At 33.9% G+C, this 21,997-nt stretch overlaps 1 protein-coding gene across 3 annotated transcripts; it reads right to left on the reverse strand.

Annotated features, from left to right (window-relative positions):
• Positions 1-1,325: 1,325 nt before the first annotated feature.
• gcna (germ cell nuclear acidic peptidase) lies at positions 1,326-21,597 on the reverse strand. Of its 3 annotated transcripts, none has more exon segments than NM_001013573.1 (13): positions 1,326-1,955; positions 4,531-4,735; positions 4,812-4,947; positions 8,845-8,989; positions 9,562-9,730; positions 12,024-12,374; positions 15,765-15,841; positions 15,940-16,006; positions 17,137-17,186; positions 19,710-19,776; positions 19,882-20,053; positions 20,146-20,259; positions 21,487-21,597. In NM_001013573.1, coding segments are annotated over 12 exon segments (1,761 nt in total). In that variant the 5' UTR covers positions 20,236-20,259; positions 21,487-21,597; the 3' UTR covers positions 1,326-1,723.
• Between the last annotated feature and the right edge of the window lie 400 nt (positions 21,598-21,997).

Here is a 21,997-nt window from a genome sequence, read left to right on the forward strand (position 1 = left end):
ATATATATATACACATACATATATATATATATATATATATATATATATACATACACATACATATATATTTATATATATATATATATATATGAAAAAGTCAGTAATGAGAAAGTACGGAGAATAATATTCAACAAAGTGTGCTGCTTCATTTGAAATTAAAATATGGATAGAAAATGTTTAATTATCCTATCACTACATGAAGCAATGAAACGACCCCAAAAATAAACATTTTATGTGTAATATATATTTTTACCTTTTTACGTTTCTGCCTTATGGTTCGTAAAAGTTTTTTATGAACGGTTTAGAGCTCATTAAACAGTCGAACATACTGTTGAAGGATTATTGAAGTTTACACTCCCTTCGGTTGACTTTAGCATCAGTGCTCACTGCGCTTTCAGGGACGTCTGTACTACAAACCCTTCTCTGTGCCTCAGCCGCTTTAGAGGATTTCTCTGCAGTTTTAGTAAACATATACTGTGATCTATAGTAGTATTTTTCCTCTTTGTGTTTCTTTTATGCACCATCTACCTTCAAAATCAGTTTTGTATTTGTGTACATTTGAGACGTTAAGTATTGTTTAAACAAATAAATTATATTAAGCAGCTGGTATTGAGACAATCGGTGTCATTTTGTTGCATCAATTGATTTTTCTTTAGTTTGATTTCCATTATGATAATAATGCAAAAAATAAGAGAATGCAACACCTCCTTTGGATGAAACATTCATTCATTCATTCATTTTCTTGTCGGCTTAGTCCCTTTATTTTTCCAGGGTTGCCACAGCGGAATGAACCGCCAACTTATCCAGCACGTTTTTACGCAGCGGATGCCCTTCCAGCTCTGGGAAACATCTACAAACTCATTCATACACACAATCATACACTACGGACAATTTAGCCTACCCAATTCACCTGTACCGCATTTCTTTGGACTGTGGGGGAAACCGGAGAAACCGGAGGAAACCCACGCGAACGCAGGGAGAACATGCAAACTCCTCACAGAAACGCCAACTGAGCCAAGGTTCGAACCAGCTACCTTCTTGCTGTGAGACGACAGCACTACCTACTGCCTGTCTATTTATCTATGCTATAATTATTTTTCCACATCTATAAATGTTTCTTGAGCAGCAAATCAGCATTACAGAATGAATTCCAATGGATCATAAAGATTGTAATGGCTGCTGAAAACTGAAAAAAGTTTTACCATCACAAATGGAAAATTTATTTAAATTTTTATATTAAATGTTAGTACAGTTTCTACAATATTTTCTTTTTTTAAATACAGCAAAAGTGAACAACTACTTTAAAAACAAAGCATCCATTTGTGTAGATTTAATAAAGAACAGTTTATTATTTTTAAAAAATAACATTCAAACAAACAAAATATAAAGATAAAAACATACATATCCCTTAAGGCAGTCAATTTAAATAGTTAAACTCACAAGGAGGTAATTGAACATCTAAACATGGCTCGTATCATTAGGCTTAAATGGACTCCAACCATAAAGTCATTTCACATTATAAAACTAGTTTAATCATAAAAAGTCTGATGGAGGTTGACATGGTCATAAACGTCTGTTCAATTACCAGTAAGTTAAAGCTACATATGAACAGAACTCAAGCAACAGCAGAAGTCTTGATGGTTTGAGGTATTTAGGACTTTTGTGTGTGTGTGTGTGTGTGTGTGTGTGTGTGTGTGTGTGTGTGTGTGTGTGTAAACGGAGATCAACTTTGACTGAGACGAGTCTTGCTGGCAAAGTCGGCACTGAGTTTGCGCATGATCTCAGCATGACTCTGGCCGGTTAATTCTTGTTTAGTTGAGCCGTAGTTCTCTTTCACAAAGGTGGCGAAGGGTGTGGGTGCCCGAGGCTTCGAGGGAGTCAACAAAACCAGCTGTCCGGTGCATAAAGCACAAACAAACTTTGTGGTGTCCAACGATTTAGAGTGGCGCCCGATCCTGTGACCAACATTAGCATAGACAATTAGAGATATTAGCTGGAGAAGTTTGACCCCAAGTAATATAGACAATCGCTTTAGCAAACACTAATGTATTTTTACTGTGTAAACATGCTGTCAAATTTATACACAAATTGCATGTAATTTAATACCATAGATACTTAAAGGCACAATATTTTGCCACTAGAGGGCGCATATTCACAACAAACAAAGGCGTAGTTTAATGATGCCATGACTAAATGTGGAATCATGGGAGTCGTGGTCTTCATTACATCCTATGGGACTTATCATGGTAGTATGAAGCAGCGTCAGCGGCTGAATGTAATTGAAATAAAACAAGGCCACAGACGAAATTGCTAATTGTGGACTTCCAGTTCTTCCGGTCTTAGTCACATGGGGAAAGAGCAGCGCTGTTTTATGATAATAAAGATATTTTAAAGTTCTGATATAAGGCTGCTCTGTGCAGTCTATAAAATGCAAAACATATTAAAGCATCTTTGGAGTTTACCCATTTCTATAAAACAAAACCAGACATTGAGTGTATGACGTCTTTAGCATGACAAAACAGGACACAGTGCGTGTCACTCGATAAAATTGTTTATTTGTCTGGATTTGAACACTCTTCGAACATTTGGCTAAATATATAACACTGCTCTAGTGTGCTTTTAATTTAATACCAATAAATATAAAGTGTCTTTATTATGTCTTATTACATCATATAGAGAGACACCATTAACTAAAATAAAGGACTAGAAAAAGAAAACTATTTCCAATATAGCTTATAGATACTATTACACCAAACATCCTTTCTATTATAAATTACAGTCTGACTAGTAAACATCATTCTATTCTGGTTTCAGATCAGGTCACATCACAGAATCACAACACAGATGTTCTATTAGGTGTTGCTACCAGGTTCAGCCAAATCTTAGCTCAGCTTTTGATATGATTGACCGTAGTATTGAAAGTTTAAACTATTACGTGGCCATCCAAGGAACTGCTCTAAGACAGCTTGACTCTAATCTTCAAAATAACATATTTTCTATTAAAATTTGATTCTTTTCATCATCATTTTTATTGATTTTATTATGACTGGTGGGACCTCAAGGTTCCATTTTAGAACCAGTGCTATTTATTTGCTTACTCTTATTTCTATTCATATAAGAAATACAAGAACAATATCTCATACCAGACACCTTTTTCCACTCCTTCCAATTATGTCATAATCTTTTATTTAAATAGTAACTAAATATTTTCTAATAATAATAATTTACTAATACACGATGTGACTGTTTGGATGGAATACTGAAATATTAGATTGTGTCTTCTTAACAAACTCCTGGAATTTCTAAAGTTATAAAATCCTAATTGACTTTTTGAGGGACACTCTGAATCACACCTTTAAAAAAAAAAAAAAAAAGATTGCTGAATTGAAATTACCGTGGAGACATGGAAAGCGGTCTTGAACAGGGTTAACTCCTCCTCAATCTGTGCACGTCCCAGGCTAATACAATGCAAGGTAGTGCATAGAGCTCATTGGTCCAAGAGCAGGCTAGCTCGCATCAATCCGTCTATAGACCCTGAGTGCGACAGGTGTCATTCTGGTACAGCTACTTTATTCCATATGTTTTGGTCCTGTCCTTCCCTGCTTTCTTTTTGGAGACAAATATTTCTCTCGCTATCAGCTATTACCACTGTTGATATCCCACCATGTCCAATTATTGGTTTATTTGGGGTTCTTACGCCCGACCTTACTTTACCCTCTCATTTTGTAGACTTTGTAGCCTTCATAACTTTTCTGGCTAGGCGATTAATTCTTCTGAACTGGAAGAGCCCTCACCCTCCTCCTCACTTTTGTTGGATAAGAAATGTTTTTATTTTATGAAATTTAAAAAAAAAATAGGTACTCTCTTCACCAAACTAGCACTATTTTAAATAAATTGTGGGAACCCCTTCGCAAATATGTCCAAAATCTTCAGCTTGACCCTGCTTCTTCTGATTGAGTCCCCACCCCCTAATGCCCAGCTTTTATGGGAAACTATTTCTGGTCAACACATTGTAGACTTGTTTTTTTATGTATATAAGATTGCACTAGTGTTGTTGTTTTTTATTTTATTTATCTATTTATTTTTACTATCTTATTTTTATTTATTATTATTATTTATTTATTTTTATTATTATTATTTGCTCAAAATACTCTTCAGTGTATTTGCTTATTTTGTTACATGTTTTTGTCTTTGTAAATTGTTGTAATGTTTTACAATGTATAATTAAAACATTAAAAAAAAAAGATTGCTATCAAGATTCACTAAGCAGAATTTTAAAAGCACCTATCAACAACGATGTATGAAACACAACTCCCACAGAAGACATTTTCAAACCAAACAGCTTTGTTTTGGACAAAGCAGTGAATTTGTGTGAACATGTTGTTAAATTCAGTAGGATTTCACCTTCATGCAATTTTCATGCAATATTCTCACATACAACGATTGTTACTGTGATGACTGGATTTCGATTGTAAAAATTGAGATTCATTGACACTCAATGAAAAAAAAAAAAAACAGTTGTACACTTACGTGTTCTTACACCGGTTACACTGATACTGGAACTTGTAGTTGATGTCATAACTGTGGCAGCGGGAAACCATCGGGAGCTCAGGATGAGCCAGCATTGCTTTACGAGCATAAAGCCTCCAGAAGGGCCCGTGTCCATCACGAACATTGTTTATGAGCCATGTGGCCGCATGACACATTTCATGGATTAAAGTATCCCGTAACCGATCTGTAAGAGCAAACACTAGTGTTAGCTGCCAAGTGTCGAGAGATGATTTTAGTTTTTAAACTGTAATGACACCTACCTGCAGAGTCGCACACTTTGACAGACAGCTCAATACGGGCATATCGTTTCCCAGTGCCACGCTCCTGACCAGAGATGCAATATCCTGCAGTCTTACGCATCTTATTGTTCCATGTGACAGACATGTCGACAGGAAGCTGTGGAGGGGGTTGAAATTCAGAATATGCATGATTTTTAAACAATTTTAATAAAAGTCCCTGTGTAAACCTCAAGTAGCCAACTGAAACATTAGACTAACATTACAGAACTTTAACACTGTATTACAATGCATCTTGAACCATGAAACGTTTTTTTCCATCCCACTGACAATTTGCATGTTTATTTATTTTTTTTATAATAATTTTTTTCACCTTCATAGTATAGGACAGTAGGGTGGAGACAGGTATATGTTTAGGGAGAAGAGAAAGAGGGGAAGGATCGCAAAAGGACCTTGAGCCAGCAATCGAACTGGTGTCGCCATGACCACATCAGTGCTATGTGTCGATGCACTTAACGACTAGGCTATGGACCCTTTTTACATCAGCATTCAACATTTTTTTACTCATGTACATTTATATGTATTTATGTATATATTACATAATCTATTCAATAAATCACAAAAACTAATTACCACTTATGTGAGGTGTTTACAGGACAGTGAATTTGACCTTGTTCTCTCTTCTGGTTACAGGTATTTTTTTTTCCTTTTTCTGAAAGTCTTGATAACACTATCATTGAGTTTTTCTTTAATTGAGCAAATAGGATTGTAAAAAAAAAAATGGTGTACTCTGCGTTCTAAGTTTACCCAACTATAACGACATCCACTGCTAAAAATGTTAAAAGTTTTATAGGCTATATGCACACGGACAATTTAATTTAATAATTTGTTTTTCAGCCAGGCAGTCCGGCGGCTTCCGGTAAACTGTCTTTCCATTGCAAAATTGTCATGTTTAAGATCTAATTTCTTTAAAAATCAGCAATCTTTACTGCCTGTTAGATGTTCAATATGAAGTGGGTCTCAGATGGTCTCAGAAAGTCATTTCCCCCCCGCCATGTCTTTAAAATATGAGTTTATTTTACCACAGTATTTCCGATGGAATTTCTGGGCTAGCCTGTTGCTACTGATGGCGCTAGTGGTTACAACGGTCTTACATATCGTTTTACGCTTAAACAACTAATTGAATGGTCAAGTCTATTTAACTGAGTATTGCCTTACAACATCGATGCTGCAAAAACAACCTTTTGAAATTGAAAATAGTCACATTAGGCTTTCACCGGAAGTTTATAGTCGGCTTTAAAACTCTGGCTGTGCGCAGAGAACACCGACATGTTTGATGACAAGAAACAGGCAAGTACAGACACCAACAAATCTAATAGGATTTTAATCCTATTAAAATGTAATTTTTTATTTGTAAATGTCATTTTGTCCCACTGAGTCACAAAAACGCACATTGACGTGAATTCTAATTTTCTCCTTATTCAATAAGATTCTGTAATGCTGGTACAATAGTCTCTTTTTATCTTTTAGGTGCAGTTAATACAGTTAATTTATGATGAATTATTATGTCATTCTTACAGTTAATAAATAATAATGCTAAAGTTTATAATAAAATAATAAATGCAGAACATCCAACCACCTCTTTTTAACTTAATTACTTCCTTTTGGGGCATGAAAAAACACACTTGGGAAAAGAAACGGTAACAAGGATGCAAGACCCCTGCTCTTGCTATGCAAATACAAAAATGACATATACTTACACACGTTTATTTGAAATCAAATCTGTTGTTCGTGCTAGTCACCAAAAACTAGGGATGTCCCGATCAGTGTTTTTTTTGCCCTCGAGTCAGAGTCATTTGATTTTGAGTATCTACCGACACAAAAACCCAATCCGATACTTCTATAATAAATAAAGGCTTGGTAAAGACATGGGAGTTACAGTACAGACAAACTTTGTATGTCTGTGGTGAACAAAACATGGGGTACACCTTAAAACAGGACAAGTGGTTTGTCAGAAATCTTCTTCTAAAGGGCTGGCAGAGCTTTCTCTGTGAAATAGTGGTAAGACAGCATATCAAATCGAGGTTCTACATTTGTTTTTGAGGTGTCTTTTCAGGTTTGTTGTGTTAAATGTAGCCTTTTCCTTTTCATCTCTTGCAATACCAAGTGTTCATATCTCAGTATTTTAGCAATGGCAATTTTGTCATCATCAACTTTATAATAACTCCAGACCACAGACATAGGGCCTACTCACACTATGCCATCCGTACCGTGCCCAGGCCCGTTTCCCGGATCGTTTGAGAAGTGTGAGTGCGCCGAATCGGGCTCAAGCACGGTTCACTTGGCCGGCCCTGTCCCAGTTGGAAGAGGTGTGCCTGAGCGCGGATCACTTGGGCTTTGGCGCGGTACGCTTGTGTGTGAGTGCAAAACGCGCTAAAGCCCGAAACTGAAAGCGAGACGTGACTTTTAAGGGACTGTTTCATATAGATTTATTAATCATTACTGTTCAGTGAACGCAAACTGCCGTCGTTTATTAAAGACGCAAACTCCTCACTTCACGACAGCTGCGCGCCTTCAGCAGACCTCCTCATTCCTGCAGCACGAGAGCTTTATGATTGTTTATGAGCGCCAAAAGTGGCGGATCTGTACGGCAAAATATCTGACTGCGTGTCCCCGCATCCCTAAGGACTGTTTGGCGAAATATTTGACCGCATATCAAACGACTAAAACTATATAACTAGAGAAATCTCCACTGTGCTGCTGAGTGAGAGAGCGCTTCTCACTGAACAGCCCAGCAGCGATGACGTAAGCGTGCCAAAGCTCGTTTGTGGTGTGAGCGCGGGCCGTCGGGGGAGACGGGAGGGGAGACAAGCCTGCTTTGGCCCGGTTCGAGGCAACTCTACCTAGTGCGAGTACGGCCATACTCGCACTTTCTGCTTCAAGCTGCTCCCATGTTCTACTTTGCCTAACACTGGCATATAACCATTTAACCAATAGCGTATATGCAATCAAGTGATGTCATGCTGCACGCATTTCTCTTTCTATGTGAAGTCAAGAAAGAGGTCTAACTCTGTGCCACTTCATATATATATATATATATATATATATATATATATATATATATATATATATATATATATATATATATATATTTTTTTTTTATTTATATATATATATATATATATATATATATATATATATATATATATATATATATATATATATATATATATATATATTTATTTATATACATATATATATATATATATATATATATATATATATATATATATATATTTATATATTTATATATATATATATATAATTTTTTTTTTTTTTTAATTTATATATATATATATATATATATATATATATATATATATATATATTTATATACATATATATATATATATATATATATATATATATATATATATATATTTTTTTTTTTTTTTTTAAATTTTATATATATATATATATATATATATATATATATATATATATATATATATATATATATATATATATATATATATATATATATATATACATATATATATATATATATATATATATATATATATATATATATATATATATATATATTTATATACATATATATATATATATATATATATATATATATATATATATATATATATATATATATATTTATATATATACATATATATATATATATATATATATATATATATATATATACATATATTTATATATACATACATATATACACACACATATAATGTCTGATTCAAGTCTGAAACTGTGTGATCAGGCCTGAATTTTGATCATGTGATTGGATCTAAACATCCCTACCATAACAGATCCTATTGTGCAATAAAATGCATTGAGGATGACAAAAAATAAAAATAAATAAAAAAACACAACAACAACCTATCTTCTCATACAACGTGGATGTTCATTTTATACAAATAGTGTGGGCTTAAACAGACTTCTATCCACAAACAATACAAATAGTAATGTCTGCAAACACCACAATAAAAAAATGAATGGCAGGTTTTCATACAGTATGTACCTGACTGTCGAACACACTCGTGTTGTAGAGCTGGTAAAGTTTGCTGGTGAGTTCGTCTTTGTTCTGTTTGAAACTCCGGCAGTACACTGACCCAGGTGCTGACAGAGACTGGAGGAAGCAGCCGGGAGTTTTACACACAACCACCCTGACAAGAACATAACCATAATCCACAGTTGAGTGACAATTCACCATAAGGCAGCATTAGTTCATGTATTTAACAAACAATAAAAAACACAAATCTATTAATTCATCTTTGTTATTGAATGAAAATAAAGTTGTTCAATGGTAGATCCCGTTATGCTTTCAGACATATTCATTTTTAGATAATGTAATACCAATCTTTAAACTTCAGAAAGGGAAAAAAATAAGATTTGGTGCAATTGCCAACCCTCCTGTTAGAAATTTTCAGTAGTCTTTGCAGATAACCCTGATTTTCAAATCAAAACATATGAACATATCTGGACAAATTGAAAAAAGTAAATGACCCATCATTAAATCTAATTTGAAATTTGGGAGAAACTTCACACTTTATACAAATATTAAAATTTAAACACTTAAATATTAGCATTCACTGAACCTCAATACTAAATACATCCAGAAAAAAAACTGAGAATTGTTATGTGGTCCCATTTTACCAAAAATTATATTTATAATAAACACTTGAAAAATATTATACACATGAAAAATTTCTATTTAAAGTTTGATGGTTAGCAGTACCTGCTGTTGGGCAGTGCTCTGGGCTCAGTATGGCTCAGAACTGGTCTGCTGCTGGGCATCTGCTGCACTGGCGTGTGGATTACAGGAGAATCTTTAACTGGTACTTGGCTCCCAGTTTTTCTACCAGTAGCAGATGGTGTCGACAAACAAGGACGTTGTGGTTTGGGTTCTAGTTAGAGAGAATGAATGTAAACAGAAAAAAACTATAATGAGCCTACGGATCCTTTATTTCTTTTATTTTTATTACTGCTTGTTTTGGCACATTCAGGCACATAATTTGAGAAATTGTTTATAAACATAAAAATGTGTAGTTTTGATTTGAAGCCATATAGTGGTCATGGTATAATTTACAAGATACCTTCACAAATTGATAACATTTTATTCATTTATTACTGAAAAATAGTAACTAGTTACAGTTACTTCACTCAAAAAGTAACTTAATTACTTTATTGCATTACTGTGAAAAGTAATTTGAGTTACTTTTCCACAGAATATTTTTAATGCTCCCATTAATGCCCTTATAATGTCACTGTTGCATTCTCACAACTGAAAAAAACAAATCGGACTTAAATTAGTGTTTAAAAATAACTTTAAGTCAGACCAGCAGCACAAAAATAAAAATATATCACAAGGTGATAAACCAGCTGAATAATATATTCAGAAAAAAAAAAAAAACTAAAGTTGCTTCAGCATCAAAGTTGTAGTATTTAACCCTCAAACATGTTCCTTCAAAGCTTGAGTATAAAAACTAGCAACAATATACAACAAACATTAAACCTTTATGAAATAAATAAATGAAAGTAATCTGAATTATCAATTGGTGAAACTCAGGTGTTGTATCAAAATCTGACTTAAGGACAAATCTGACTTTGCTTTGTCACACTGCTCCTTCAGTTAGTTTTAAACTCACAGTAGTTTATCATAAACCTTTCATCGATTCCCGCAATTGAGAGCAAGAACGAACATAGAAGTGTTGTCTCCAGCACCTACATTTGTTCAAAATAATCTAAAACGCCAAATAGGACGAATTTATGTCGCATTTTCTAAAATGATACTATCTGTATTTAGCTTTTCGCTTTTATGGTGGCTCTGAACTGTCAAAACACCTCTTAAAACACTTTTTCAGACGTTGTATATTTCTGTACATTGCTGTAACACGTTCTATTTAAGCTGGTTTCAGTTCTTAGTTCTTTCATTTTCATTTTACTTAAGACATATTTATTAAACTTGTTTGTTAATTAAGTGCCATTTTGTTATTTAACCTATTATTGTTATACAACAGTCAAGTTGCATGTTAATTTGCTACGTGAAAAAAAGGAAAATTATTTATTTTTGGCATGCTATAAAATCATAAATATAGATCTATATAATCACCTTGCAATTTTGAAATTATAGCTTTTTTTGCTTTAAGCAGGCAATTCAGTTCATAAGATCAGTTCAAACTTTTATGAAGTTTTTAAATTAAAATCAGTTGTTCACTGTATAAAAATATAACGTTTTGAAATATTTCTATTTCTCGGCAATGGTATAACAGCTATCAGGCTTCAAATCTTAAGAGTTATTGGTCACCAATATCGGCCAAAAAATCCATATCGGTGCATCCTTATTAGTAATAATAATTAATAATATTACGTTAATAGTCTCGGTCTATCTTGCAGGCAATCGTTCTCTCTCACAAGCACACTTGATCTCTCTTGTGCGCACGGTCTCTCTCACCCACACACTTTGTGTACCACACGAGCATTCAGTCTCTGCTTTCGTTTGACTTTTGTCCATCCTGACGTCTAATACAGACATCTTCTTTACAGTTGTTGATTGACATCTACTAATCCCACAGTGTCGCCGCAGTAAACAGGAAGATTTACAGATTTACAGCTAGACTGCAATAAAAATGCATTAACTTACCAAGTAACAGACAAACGCATCATATTGTAACGATAACAAGTTACTATATTTTAAAAGTAATGCGTTACAACATTAGTTACTGTCAACAATTACTGGTAACGCTTTTTTGCCCAACACTGCTAATGGACAGTATATAACCTGTGCCTATAATTGCATGACTTTTTTGATGCGCATGCTGGAATTTATTCAGTAAATGTGGTTCCATAAAAGTTTGTACATTTTTTATCAGGTAAAAACTTTATCCAACTCAACACAACAGTGTGCTTTAAGTTTTTAGGCTCATTTTAAAAAGTTGAGTTGAGCTGTTTTTTTTTTTTTTAAATGTACATAAAACAGGTGGATGAAAACAGTTACTGTGACCAGCTGACCTTGAATGTTTTCATCCGACTTTCTCCACTGAAAAATTCTCAAGCTCAGTCATCACTGATTAAAGCCAAGAATAAAAATTTGCTTGCTCTTTGTTATAAAATCCAGTGCCATTCATGTTAACAAGCAAACAATATAAACCACATTTAGAACTACAAACCGAACGAAAACTATAGTAATGTGAGCTGTACCTGCAGAGGGCATTGGGCTCGCACTTGTTCTCCCACCTAGATTCTGCCTGACTCTGTCCAATAATGACTGGAACTCTTCCTCGGAGCTGCACGTGTCATCTCGACTGGTGTGGGACTTCACGGTGATTGTTGGTTGAGGCACACGAGGCTTTTCAGTCTCCTCTCTGTCTTTACTTGTGGCTTGATGTTCATCAGATGGTGGTCGGCTGTGTCTGGTCCTCCAAGTGCTCTTGATAACAATATTACAGTCGTCATCACTGTCACTTAGGAAGACGGGAGAATTGCAAAGCGATGGAGCTGGTTTCTTGGTCTTCTGAACGGATTTAGGAGTTTTAACAGTTTTGGCTTTCCCTGTGCAGAAACAAAAGAACTCCTTAAGGCTAATTTACACCGCACAGACGAACGCCAACAAACAAGACTGTCAGAGTTTGTTAGATTAGTAGATGCTTTCAACAGACTGAACATGCTCAATTGCCACTTATTGAGTAGTGTAAAAAGATTTTCCAACAAATAGCAATTAATTATTCTGACCAGAGAAATTATAGGATTCGCGTAAATGTCATTTTATTTTGAAAAATGTTGGAAACAAGTAACCATTTACTTCCATATTATTTGTTTTCCTACTATGGAAGGCAATAGTTTCCCATTTCACCAAGGTTTCATCAAGTTAAATTTAAGACGTGTACAGGGCTAAATGCTAAGACTATCCCAGTTAGAAAAGACTTTCACTTACTCTATCAAAAAATGATTCAAATTTAATGCATTTAATAATACAATTATAATATTTTAATATATCCATTCACAAACCCTATAACCTAGGGCTGTAACGATACACGATATAAAATCGAAATCGCGACACTCAGATCTACGATCCTGTGTCGCGGTGTGATAAGGGAGAATCGCGACACACCCCGTGATACCTTTCCAATAACGTCACGCGTGCCTGCAAAAGTTGAGCTAGTTGAAGAAGAACGTGAGGAAACACTTTTTTCCGCTCGACATTACGAGCACTGCTCCGTTTAAGCCCTCGCAATTAGCGTTTAACCGGGAGAGCTCGCACGGAGCTCTTAGTAAGGGTCTGTCTGAATGTGTCAGGAATATCAAAAACAAAACCAACTTAACCCCTCTTGACAACAGACAACAGCAGAAACATTGCCAGTGCTGTCAAAGCATTGTTGTTAATGTGGCTGCGCAGAGAGGGATGGGCGTTCACCAGATGCCCCGACTCCTCTGCAGAGGAAACTTTTCTGTAACCTTGCTGTGCGCTTTCTGTTTGAACCTTTGATAGTTAACGTTACGTGCTGACTGACAGCGCGATGCTTGAGGCCAGGAAACAGGACGAAGCTTTCAGTTAAGATGAAGACAGTTTCTATAGTTATACTTTATTTATAGATAAAGGTATATGACTCTGGTTATAATCACTCTATCTTGCTGGAGTTTATAGCCATTTCGCTTTACTTCAGGACGCATAATGCCGCTCTGAAGGTCTAATCGCTGTTTTAAGTTATCCAGAGCTGTATGAATGTACAAATCTTGAATATAACAATAGCATTAAATATTACAATTGTAACAACACAGACAGCAACACTTATGCACAATCGATACCCAGCTGATTCAGTCGTTTCATAAGAGGACCGCGCCTCTTCTCTTCTTTTTTCCTTGTCAACATAAAGGCAGTGAGATGCGCCTTGTTTTCGGATTATAAAGCATGTATGCACATTAATGCAATAGCATATTTAAACAACAAAACTGTTTACAAAAAGTCTACATATGCGTGCGTTGTTGTCTTTTCATCATGCAGCACGCGCACTTGAACCGCGAGGGAGAGAGAGGAAACCATCAGGACTTATTCTTTAAAATAATGATTTCTATTAAAATGTAAAAGGTTTTGTTATAATAATAATAACAGCGGGGCATTAAATAAATGCGTATTTTTTCCGTGGAGTGGCAATTTGAGGAAGTCTGTCAAATTTTTATTTGACGGAAGAAAAAACGTGATTGGAAAAAAACAGCCTATGCCGGTTGTTAAAAAGAATCAGTCAGTATTTTCGTTTTGTAATTAATTAAATGAAATAAATTAATTATGTAAATGAAAATAATTTAGGGCAGTCCTATTTATTTTATTCATTTTATTTAAATTATTCTGCTCTTCTGTGCTAAACACTGCAGGTGCGTGAAGATGCTCTTTTGTTCTATTCTGTTATTAATATGCTAGCATTTAAAAATAAATCAGTAGCCTATTTTAAAATGCAATATTTAATGTGTCAGACACAAAATAGACACGTCAATTTGTTTAATATAAAATTAATAGTAATCTGACCAGTTAACCGTTATTATAATAACCGATTAATGAGCGGCGGTTGTCTGTTAGCAAAATTAACCGAAATGAGCATCCCTAGTAGCCATTTAATTTACTTTTTCTATGTAAGAGAACTTGATTGAAAAAGAATTTTTAACATGCTTGAACCATCTACAAAATGGAGTTTAGTTCTGTTTGGTTTTTCAAAAGTATTTTGTTACAAAGAAGACAAAAATGATATAATTCTATTTTATAAAAAAATATTTTTAAAAATCTTTTTTTCCCCACCCCACACGAAAAAAAAAATCGTGATACGAATCGAATCGTGGGTCAAAAATCGTGATACGAATCGATTCGTGGGTTTGGTGTATCGTTACAGACCTACTATAACCCTTAACAAGAACAGAACAAAACATTAGCTGTGAATAACTTCAGTCTACAATAAAAATAATTTAATAAAAAACATAGGTCAGGACAGTATCCTCAGCAATAAATAAATGGTGAATTTTTATGCAAATGTTACAGTAAGGAAAGTAATTAAATGCTATTTTAAAAAAATGTAAAGGTTTATTGAGATGGATTGTTGGTGATTGTATGGGTGTCAGATTGGGTAGTTGTGGACAGATTGGGTAGCAATACATGAAAAAAGGAAAATTAAGACTTGTTAAAAAGAGATTTAAGACATACAAAACAATATTTCAGCAGATTTAAGACTTTGAGGCCTAAAATTTAGCTTTTGAGATTTAAGACTTTCTAAGACCCTGCAGAAACCCTGGAGTGTGTAAATATGGAGTATTTTTACTTTTTTTTCTGTTTACTATCCGTTAAAAGAAATATGATTCGTACATGACTTGCTCAGATCATTTTTGAGAAATGGATTAACTGATTCATTCAAATAATAAGTTATTAAAAGATTAGGATGACCAAGTATGGAAAGTAAATCTGAAATATATCAGAACTGCAAAATTTCGAAATTCAGTTCAATTCACCTTTATTTGTACAGTGCTTTTACAATGTAAATTGTGTCAAAGCAGCTTCACAAAGAAGATCATGGTAAATTGAAATAGTGTCAGTTCAGTTTTTAGAGTTAAGTTCAGTTTAGCTCAGTTCAGTGTGGTATATATTTTGAGAATGCTGCATGTATACATTCATACATACTTATTTATGCTTAGATTTTAAGTTTTAAAATGGCATGAACAAAGAAGATTTAAGGTTTTTGTTCTTCATTGTGATTGTCAAAACCTAATTTTAAGAACTGACTGCATGATTGTAGTGAGTGACATTAATCAGAGTCAAAGATCGGGAGTTCTTCCGATTAAAGTGTGCGAACTAAAAGTGTGAATGAGTAAATAATTTCTAATACAACAGCAATACGTCCTAAAATAATGCGAAATGTCAATTTTAATTTTATGGTGATATAAAACACTTAAAGAAAAACATACCTTTATAAATGGAAGGCTTCTTCTCAGTGACAAAATCATCATCAGATGACATGCTGTCCACTATGAAGTGTTTCAAACTTGGGGAAGAACAATAGAATTAATGATTAATGATATCAGATAATGTCATGATAATATACTACAAAAACTAGCTTACAGCAAGATCTGTTACACTGACCTTTCATCACTGCTGCTCATAGACTGCGGTTGGACTTTAGCCTTTGGTGTTTTCACTCTGTTTAAAACTGGAAATAAAAATACAAATTGTTAAGTAGGGCTGCAAGATTTGGAGAAAAAAAATCTAACTGCGATTTATCTGATAAAAATTGCATTTTGCAACAAAAAATATGATTTACTATAAATTCATAAAAGAGCTGCAGGTTTGATGTGGTGGTTTTAAAAGCACCAAAGAAAGACCGAACATAATCACAAAGTACGCTACACTATGTTACTGTTTATTTAAAATCATTTTTTTCCAAAAAAGTTGTCAGTCGTCATGACATAATTCAAAAATAACTACAGTGTTTTAAAACAAATTATAAATAGATATATAAAATGTTTACATTTAGATTGTAATAGATTACAATTTTAGATTTTACTTCACAGCACAAGAATTATTGTATTAAAATGTATAACTTTAAATACATTTATATTTATATTTTAATTGTAATCGATTTTGTTCAACATAAGCAGTCAGATATATGAACTGCTCAAAGAAAACACTAATTTTGAACTTATCAAACAAAACTCAAGTACAGGCACAGAACAACACGAGAACTTATAGCAAATAAATAAATGTAAATATTCATTTTTGAACGTTGTCGAACGAGTACCTAAACACCTGTGGCTCTGGCGTTATTCATCGATGAGTAACGATGATACAAATAAATGGCCGCGAGCTATTATGCAGTTATCACAGCTGATCTATGATAGATGCGGTGGAGAAAACTTGCTCTGCAGGCAAGCTTGTGTGTGTGGATCTACAAAAAAATATATAATAAATTATTCGCTGAGGAGATGAATTATTCGAGAGAGGAGATGAAACGTCACCTCATGTAAACAGGTCAAAGGTCCAAAGGGGGAGAGAGTGAGAGAAGGATAGCAGAGATGGAGTTTACAGATTTCATTTTCTCCAGAGTAGTGAAATAGGGGCTTGTGGGTTCTGCTGTAACAGTTGTCTGCTTTTTAAGTAACGTTAGTTGGATCGTTTTAATTTATCGCGCTCGCCTCCCTCGCCATAGTAATAATCGAAATAATGGCAGCTTTTGCGGTTTGAAAATTGCACCTTTTCAAATCGAGATTTTGGTTTAAAAACAATTCATCGTGAAATGATCAAAATGAGGAATATAAAGTGAAAGCAGTTGAATGAACTTACACAATTCAAATTCATTATCACTTTCTGAAGACAGAACTGGAACTGGTTCTCTAAAACAAAAGAGAAATTTAGATATTTCACTTCACATTTTCAGTTACTATATTTCACCATATACTGTAGCACAAGTTCTACTGCCTGGATAATGATATTTAGCAAACAAAAAAAGCAATAGTATTAATGCGTGTGTAAGGATGGCTACATCTCTCCATAATATTAAACCTTGAAAACTGTTATGGAAATCCACATGAGACAGGACTACGAGAATGGTCAGGCACTAAAACAATAAACTTTCTTATCTGAAAAGAAGATTAGCTAGGAAACCAGTTGTTTAGGTTGTCTCGATCATGCATCCTGAGCATCCCTCTTTGCCCTGGATTTTACCTTCTCCACCAGAGCAGCTCCACACAGAATGTCCAAGTTTTAATATGGTGTATCTTGTGGCTCTATATTTATGTCTGGTGTAATTTGAAATGTCTCTGTGTGATAGGTAAAGTGGCCTTAATTTTATTAAAATATTTTACAATCCCCCTTATATCAGTTAATTTGGGTTTTGACTTTGATAAGATCTTTGCCAGATGCTCCACTCCTAGGAAAATTGTCTTCACATCAACTCATGATCAGGCAAGAGTCATGGTGAAGCTTTTATTGTCTCGAATTTATGGAGATTTGAGTGTTTAGGCCAGGGGCGTCCAAACTCGTTCCTTGAGGGCCGATGTCCTGGAAAATTAATCTCCAACTTGCTTCTACACATCTGCCAGGAAGTTACTAGTATATCCAAGCGCTTGATTAGCTAGTTCAGGTGTGTTTGATTAGGGTTGAAGCTAAACTCTCCAGGACACCAGCCCTCCAGGACCGAGTTAGGACACCCCTGATTTAGGCGAAAGGTGCAGAAATGTCTAGGGGATTTTGTAGCCAGTGTATAAGTCTCTGAGCTCTGCATCAGGACTTTTATTTATTTATAATTTATTTATTGCCACATTAGCAATTTATGGCTATTTTGTGGCAAAATTGATATACATAAGATATTACATGATAAAAACAAATTCGTACTACACTAAAAAAAAATGTTACTTAGAAAAATATATAAAATATAAATAGATAAAATTCACACAAAAATATATTCAAAGTTTAATATAATTTTTCACTTCTATTAAATGTCCAAAGTACTCTCCTTATAGAAGTTTTGACTAACGGAATTTAAATGTCTACATTCCAATAAAATATTTTTTATGGAAAGAGAAGCCTGGCAGTAATTACATTTAGGTGATTCTTCGTTATTCAATAAAAATAAAAGTGCCAACCTAGAATGTCCAATTCGACACCTGGTATAGATCGTCTGATCATGCCTGGTCTCAAAATTATAATCTGATAAATGTCTTTTATTTCATTATTTTAATTTCATGCAATTTATTGTTGATGCACATCAGGACTTATTTGCTGCAATGAATTTCTACATGGCCAGGTATTAATCTCTAACTCTGTGTTGTATTTTTGAGTAACTGATGTTGTTCAATTGAAATTGGCTTATTTTGTTTAATTATGTGAATCAGATTGGAAAGTCTTTACCTGACAAATAAATGTCAAATTCTTGTTTAACATCTCCTGAAATCAGCCTAAACAATCTACTAGATTTAAATGATGTTTCCGCAGTCTGCGACCAGGATTAGTCATACATTCAGGCTCAATGGATAGAGCATAGGCACAGCATTAGAGACCTGTTGATTTCTGACAATGACTGACATAGTATGATATAATCTAGTGGCTAAAAAAAACTTTCTTTATGTATGAGCAAGCATGGCACGGCCTAATATTACTTAAAGGAAATTAGTTTACAATTATATCCTCTGTCTAAGAACCAGAACTGGCGAGGATGTGTCCGTGAGCAGACGACTCTGTCCAGCATACAGACTCTAAGCGGCTTTGGGTAAACGATGAACCATTAACTGAAAATAAGGATTTATTAGGGTACTCAATCTAAATTAGACCAAATCACAACCTATAAGGTAATCCGCTTGAATTGGATGAATGTAAATTTAAATAATTATAAATTTGAATCAGATTAAATTTGGAGCTGGAAACAAATCAAAATACATTTTAACAAGTAGAAATATTTCTTTTCACATGTGCTGAAAAGGCTTACATGCATTTAACCTTCACTCGTACTGTTAGTTCTGTCATAGATGGACCCTTTTACGTGCTGTTAAGGTATGAAGCACTTCTCATTCTAAAGTCACTTACAAACCACTTATTTAATAGTGAACATCAAAATAACAGCAGTAATGTAATGTGATGTACTTTCATTATTTTTTAACAAAAATGTTTAGGATTTTTTAAATACAGACCCTTACTTTTTGATAAATTCAGTTTAAATATTTAAACAAAAAAAAATTGACAAAATTATCAAGAACCGGCACCTAAAAATGATATCCTTGCAGCAAAAGTGTATAAGCACGCATTTTATGAATAAATAAATAGATAAAACTTGTAAATAAAGTTCCCTAAAGTTTGTATAACGGCTAATAAAATGTATGATATAATAGCTAGATTATAAAGTGTGTTCCCACAATTCTCACCTTGGTTTCTGAGCAGATGAAGCAGACTGTTTAAATGTAGATTTTGGAGTAGCCTTTGAAGCAAGAACTGAAAAATGAAAAAGAAATATTTATTATTATAATATTTATTATTACAAAGTCATATAGCAGGAGTCCATGTATGGACATAAAAAGATTCACAAACCAAACATACACTTCTCAAAGTCTTCATCATCTGAAGTCAACAGTATGTGTTCCTCTTGAGACCGGTTCTCTTTTCCTGAGGAGTTGTCAGAGTCGGACAGCTCCAGTCTCTGTGCTGGACCTGTGCTTGAATCAGAACTGGCCAAAGCTGGACGTCTGGTCTTCTTCAGGCTCTTCCTTAACTGAAAGAGACGTTTAAGGGACAAGTTGTGATGAGATGTCATGAGATGGGTTGTTATGCAATTACAGTGTATGTTAATTAGAAGTACTACACCTTCTCCTCAGCGTCATCAAGACCACCATCTCTGTCCCATCCCAGCTTTGTGGAGACTCTCTGAAATAGTGATAAAGTACCAGGATCCATCGTTGCTTCGGAAAACTACCGATCCTAAGCAATTCACATAAATAAAGCCATGGAACAATGTGATCAAATTGTTTGATTTAAACTAGATTAATAACATTTAATCAACAAGTATGTTTTATAATCAATATTTAAGTATGTATTTTGTTTACGGGCTGCTTGATATTGGTTAACAATTGACATTACGTTTTTTTTTTTTTTTTTTTTTTTGCGATATAGAGTATAATTTAACTACTTGAAAAGAATAGCTTATTTGAAAAGAATTCAAATTATGTTGAATGGATCTGCATAAAATATAATCAACCAATCACAAGTACTGTTAAATACTGCAGAGCAGTGATACAAATGAAATAAACAGTATTTTACAGTTGTCTGAAAGTCTAGCAGTATTCAGGTAAACAAATTGAATAAACAAATGTAGAATAGCATCGTATAGTCTTTATCTAATATATGCATAAAAACTATTAATATTACTTCAACATGCTACATATTTTATAATGTCTTTCTTGTGCCTGTATATTTTAAACTGGCTTTGAAATTATTACAGTCATTGGTCTTAAAAACAAAAGAAAACGATAAACTTGTTTATGTGCACATTACGATATCGATGCTGAAACTATGTATTGTACAGCCCTAATTTAACCTTAGGTTGACTGTATACACATTTACGTCAAATATTGAGGTAAAGTTGTTTTTAAATTTGCACATTCAGTTTTACATTAATAATATAATTTCAGAAAAATATGCTTTGCAAATTTAAATAAGAAACTCATATTATCAGCTAATGACTACCAAGAAACAACATTGTTTACAGTGCTGATAAATATTAAATAGCGCTGTTTGCGATAAGTTTACTTGCATGCGACTTCAGAATGAAAATGTAGCGTGGTTGACAATATAGAAACCATGCCATGTTGTCCCTGCTCAAGAATGAACAAATTTGCGAGTATAAAAACAACTTTACCTCAATAACTGTAGGTAACGTTACTGACCAATGACTGACACGCAGCAACTAGACGTCCATTCCTCATGAGGATGTAACGTTATATATCTCTAAAATCAAATAATAAATACACATGCCTAATAAAAACAATTAATGGACTATTCTAATCTAACACATTCTATGCATTACAAGTGTCTGCGACATCTATGGTACTTCTCTAAACAATTGGCCATGTGACAAACGCAAAAGACAACTAACGGAAAGATGTCTTCAACTCATATACCTGATTTGCTCGTTCAAAGTAACGTTACCTCTTTAACAATGTTGGCGTATCGCGCCCGACATCAAAATAGCCAGAGCTTTAAACCATCAGCGAGTAAACTACGATGTGTGTGGATGGAAAACAACGTTCAAATTTTGCCAACCGGAATTTGTCATGTGAAGACAGAAAAACTTCCGGTCTCAGCAGCGCTGCTCGAGTGATCAGGCAGAAATCGCAATAAGTCCATATCAAAATTAGATTTATCTACACGATTAGTCCTTAAGTTCAACGAATTTGTCTTTAAATGCATAGACAGACACACGTATATATAAATTATACAAAATAATCAAAAGACATGGCTTTATGCAAAATTATATAAAGCAATGTGAATAAGAAACAATATATTTTAAATAAAAAAAGTGTTGTGTATGACTCAATTAACTAGAAATGACTCCTTGTGGAGTTTTCTTTTCTACTTATCATTATAACATTTTTCCTATTTACATACCTTTGTAGTGTATGCAAACATTATTTGAAGCATCACTTTCAAAAGGCTATAT

This window comes from Danio rerio, chromosome 14 (genome assembly GCF_049306965.1).
Source record: "Danio rerio strain Tuebingen ecotype United States chromosome 14, GRCz12tu, whole genome shotgun sequence".
In the NCBI taxonomy this organism is placed as follows: domain Eukaryota; kingdom Metazoa; phylum Chordata; class Actinopteri; order Cypriniformes; family Danionidae; genus Danio; species Danio rerio.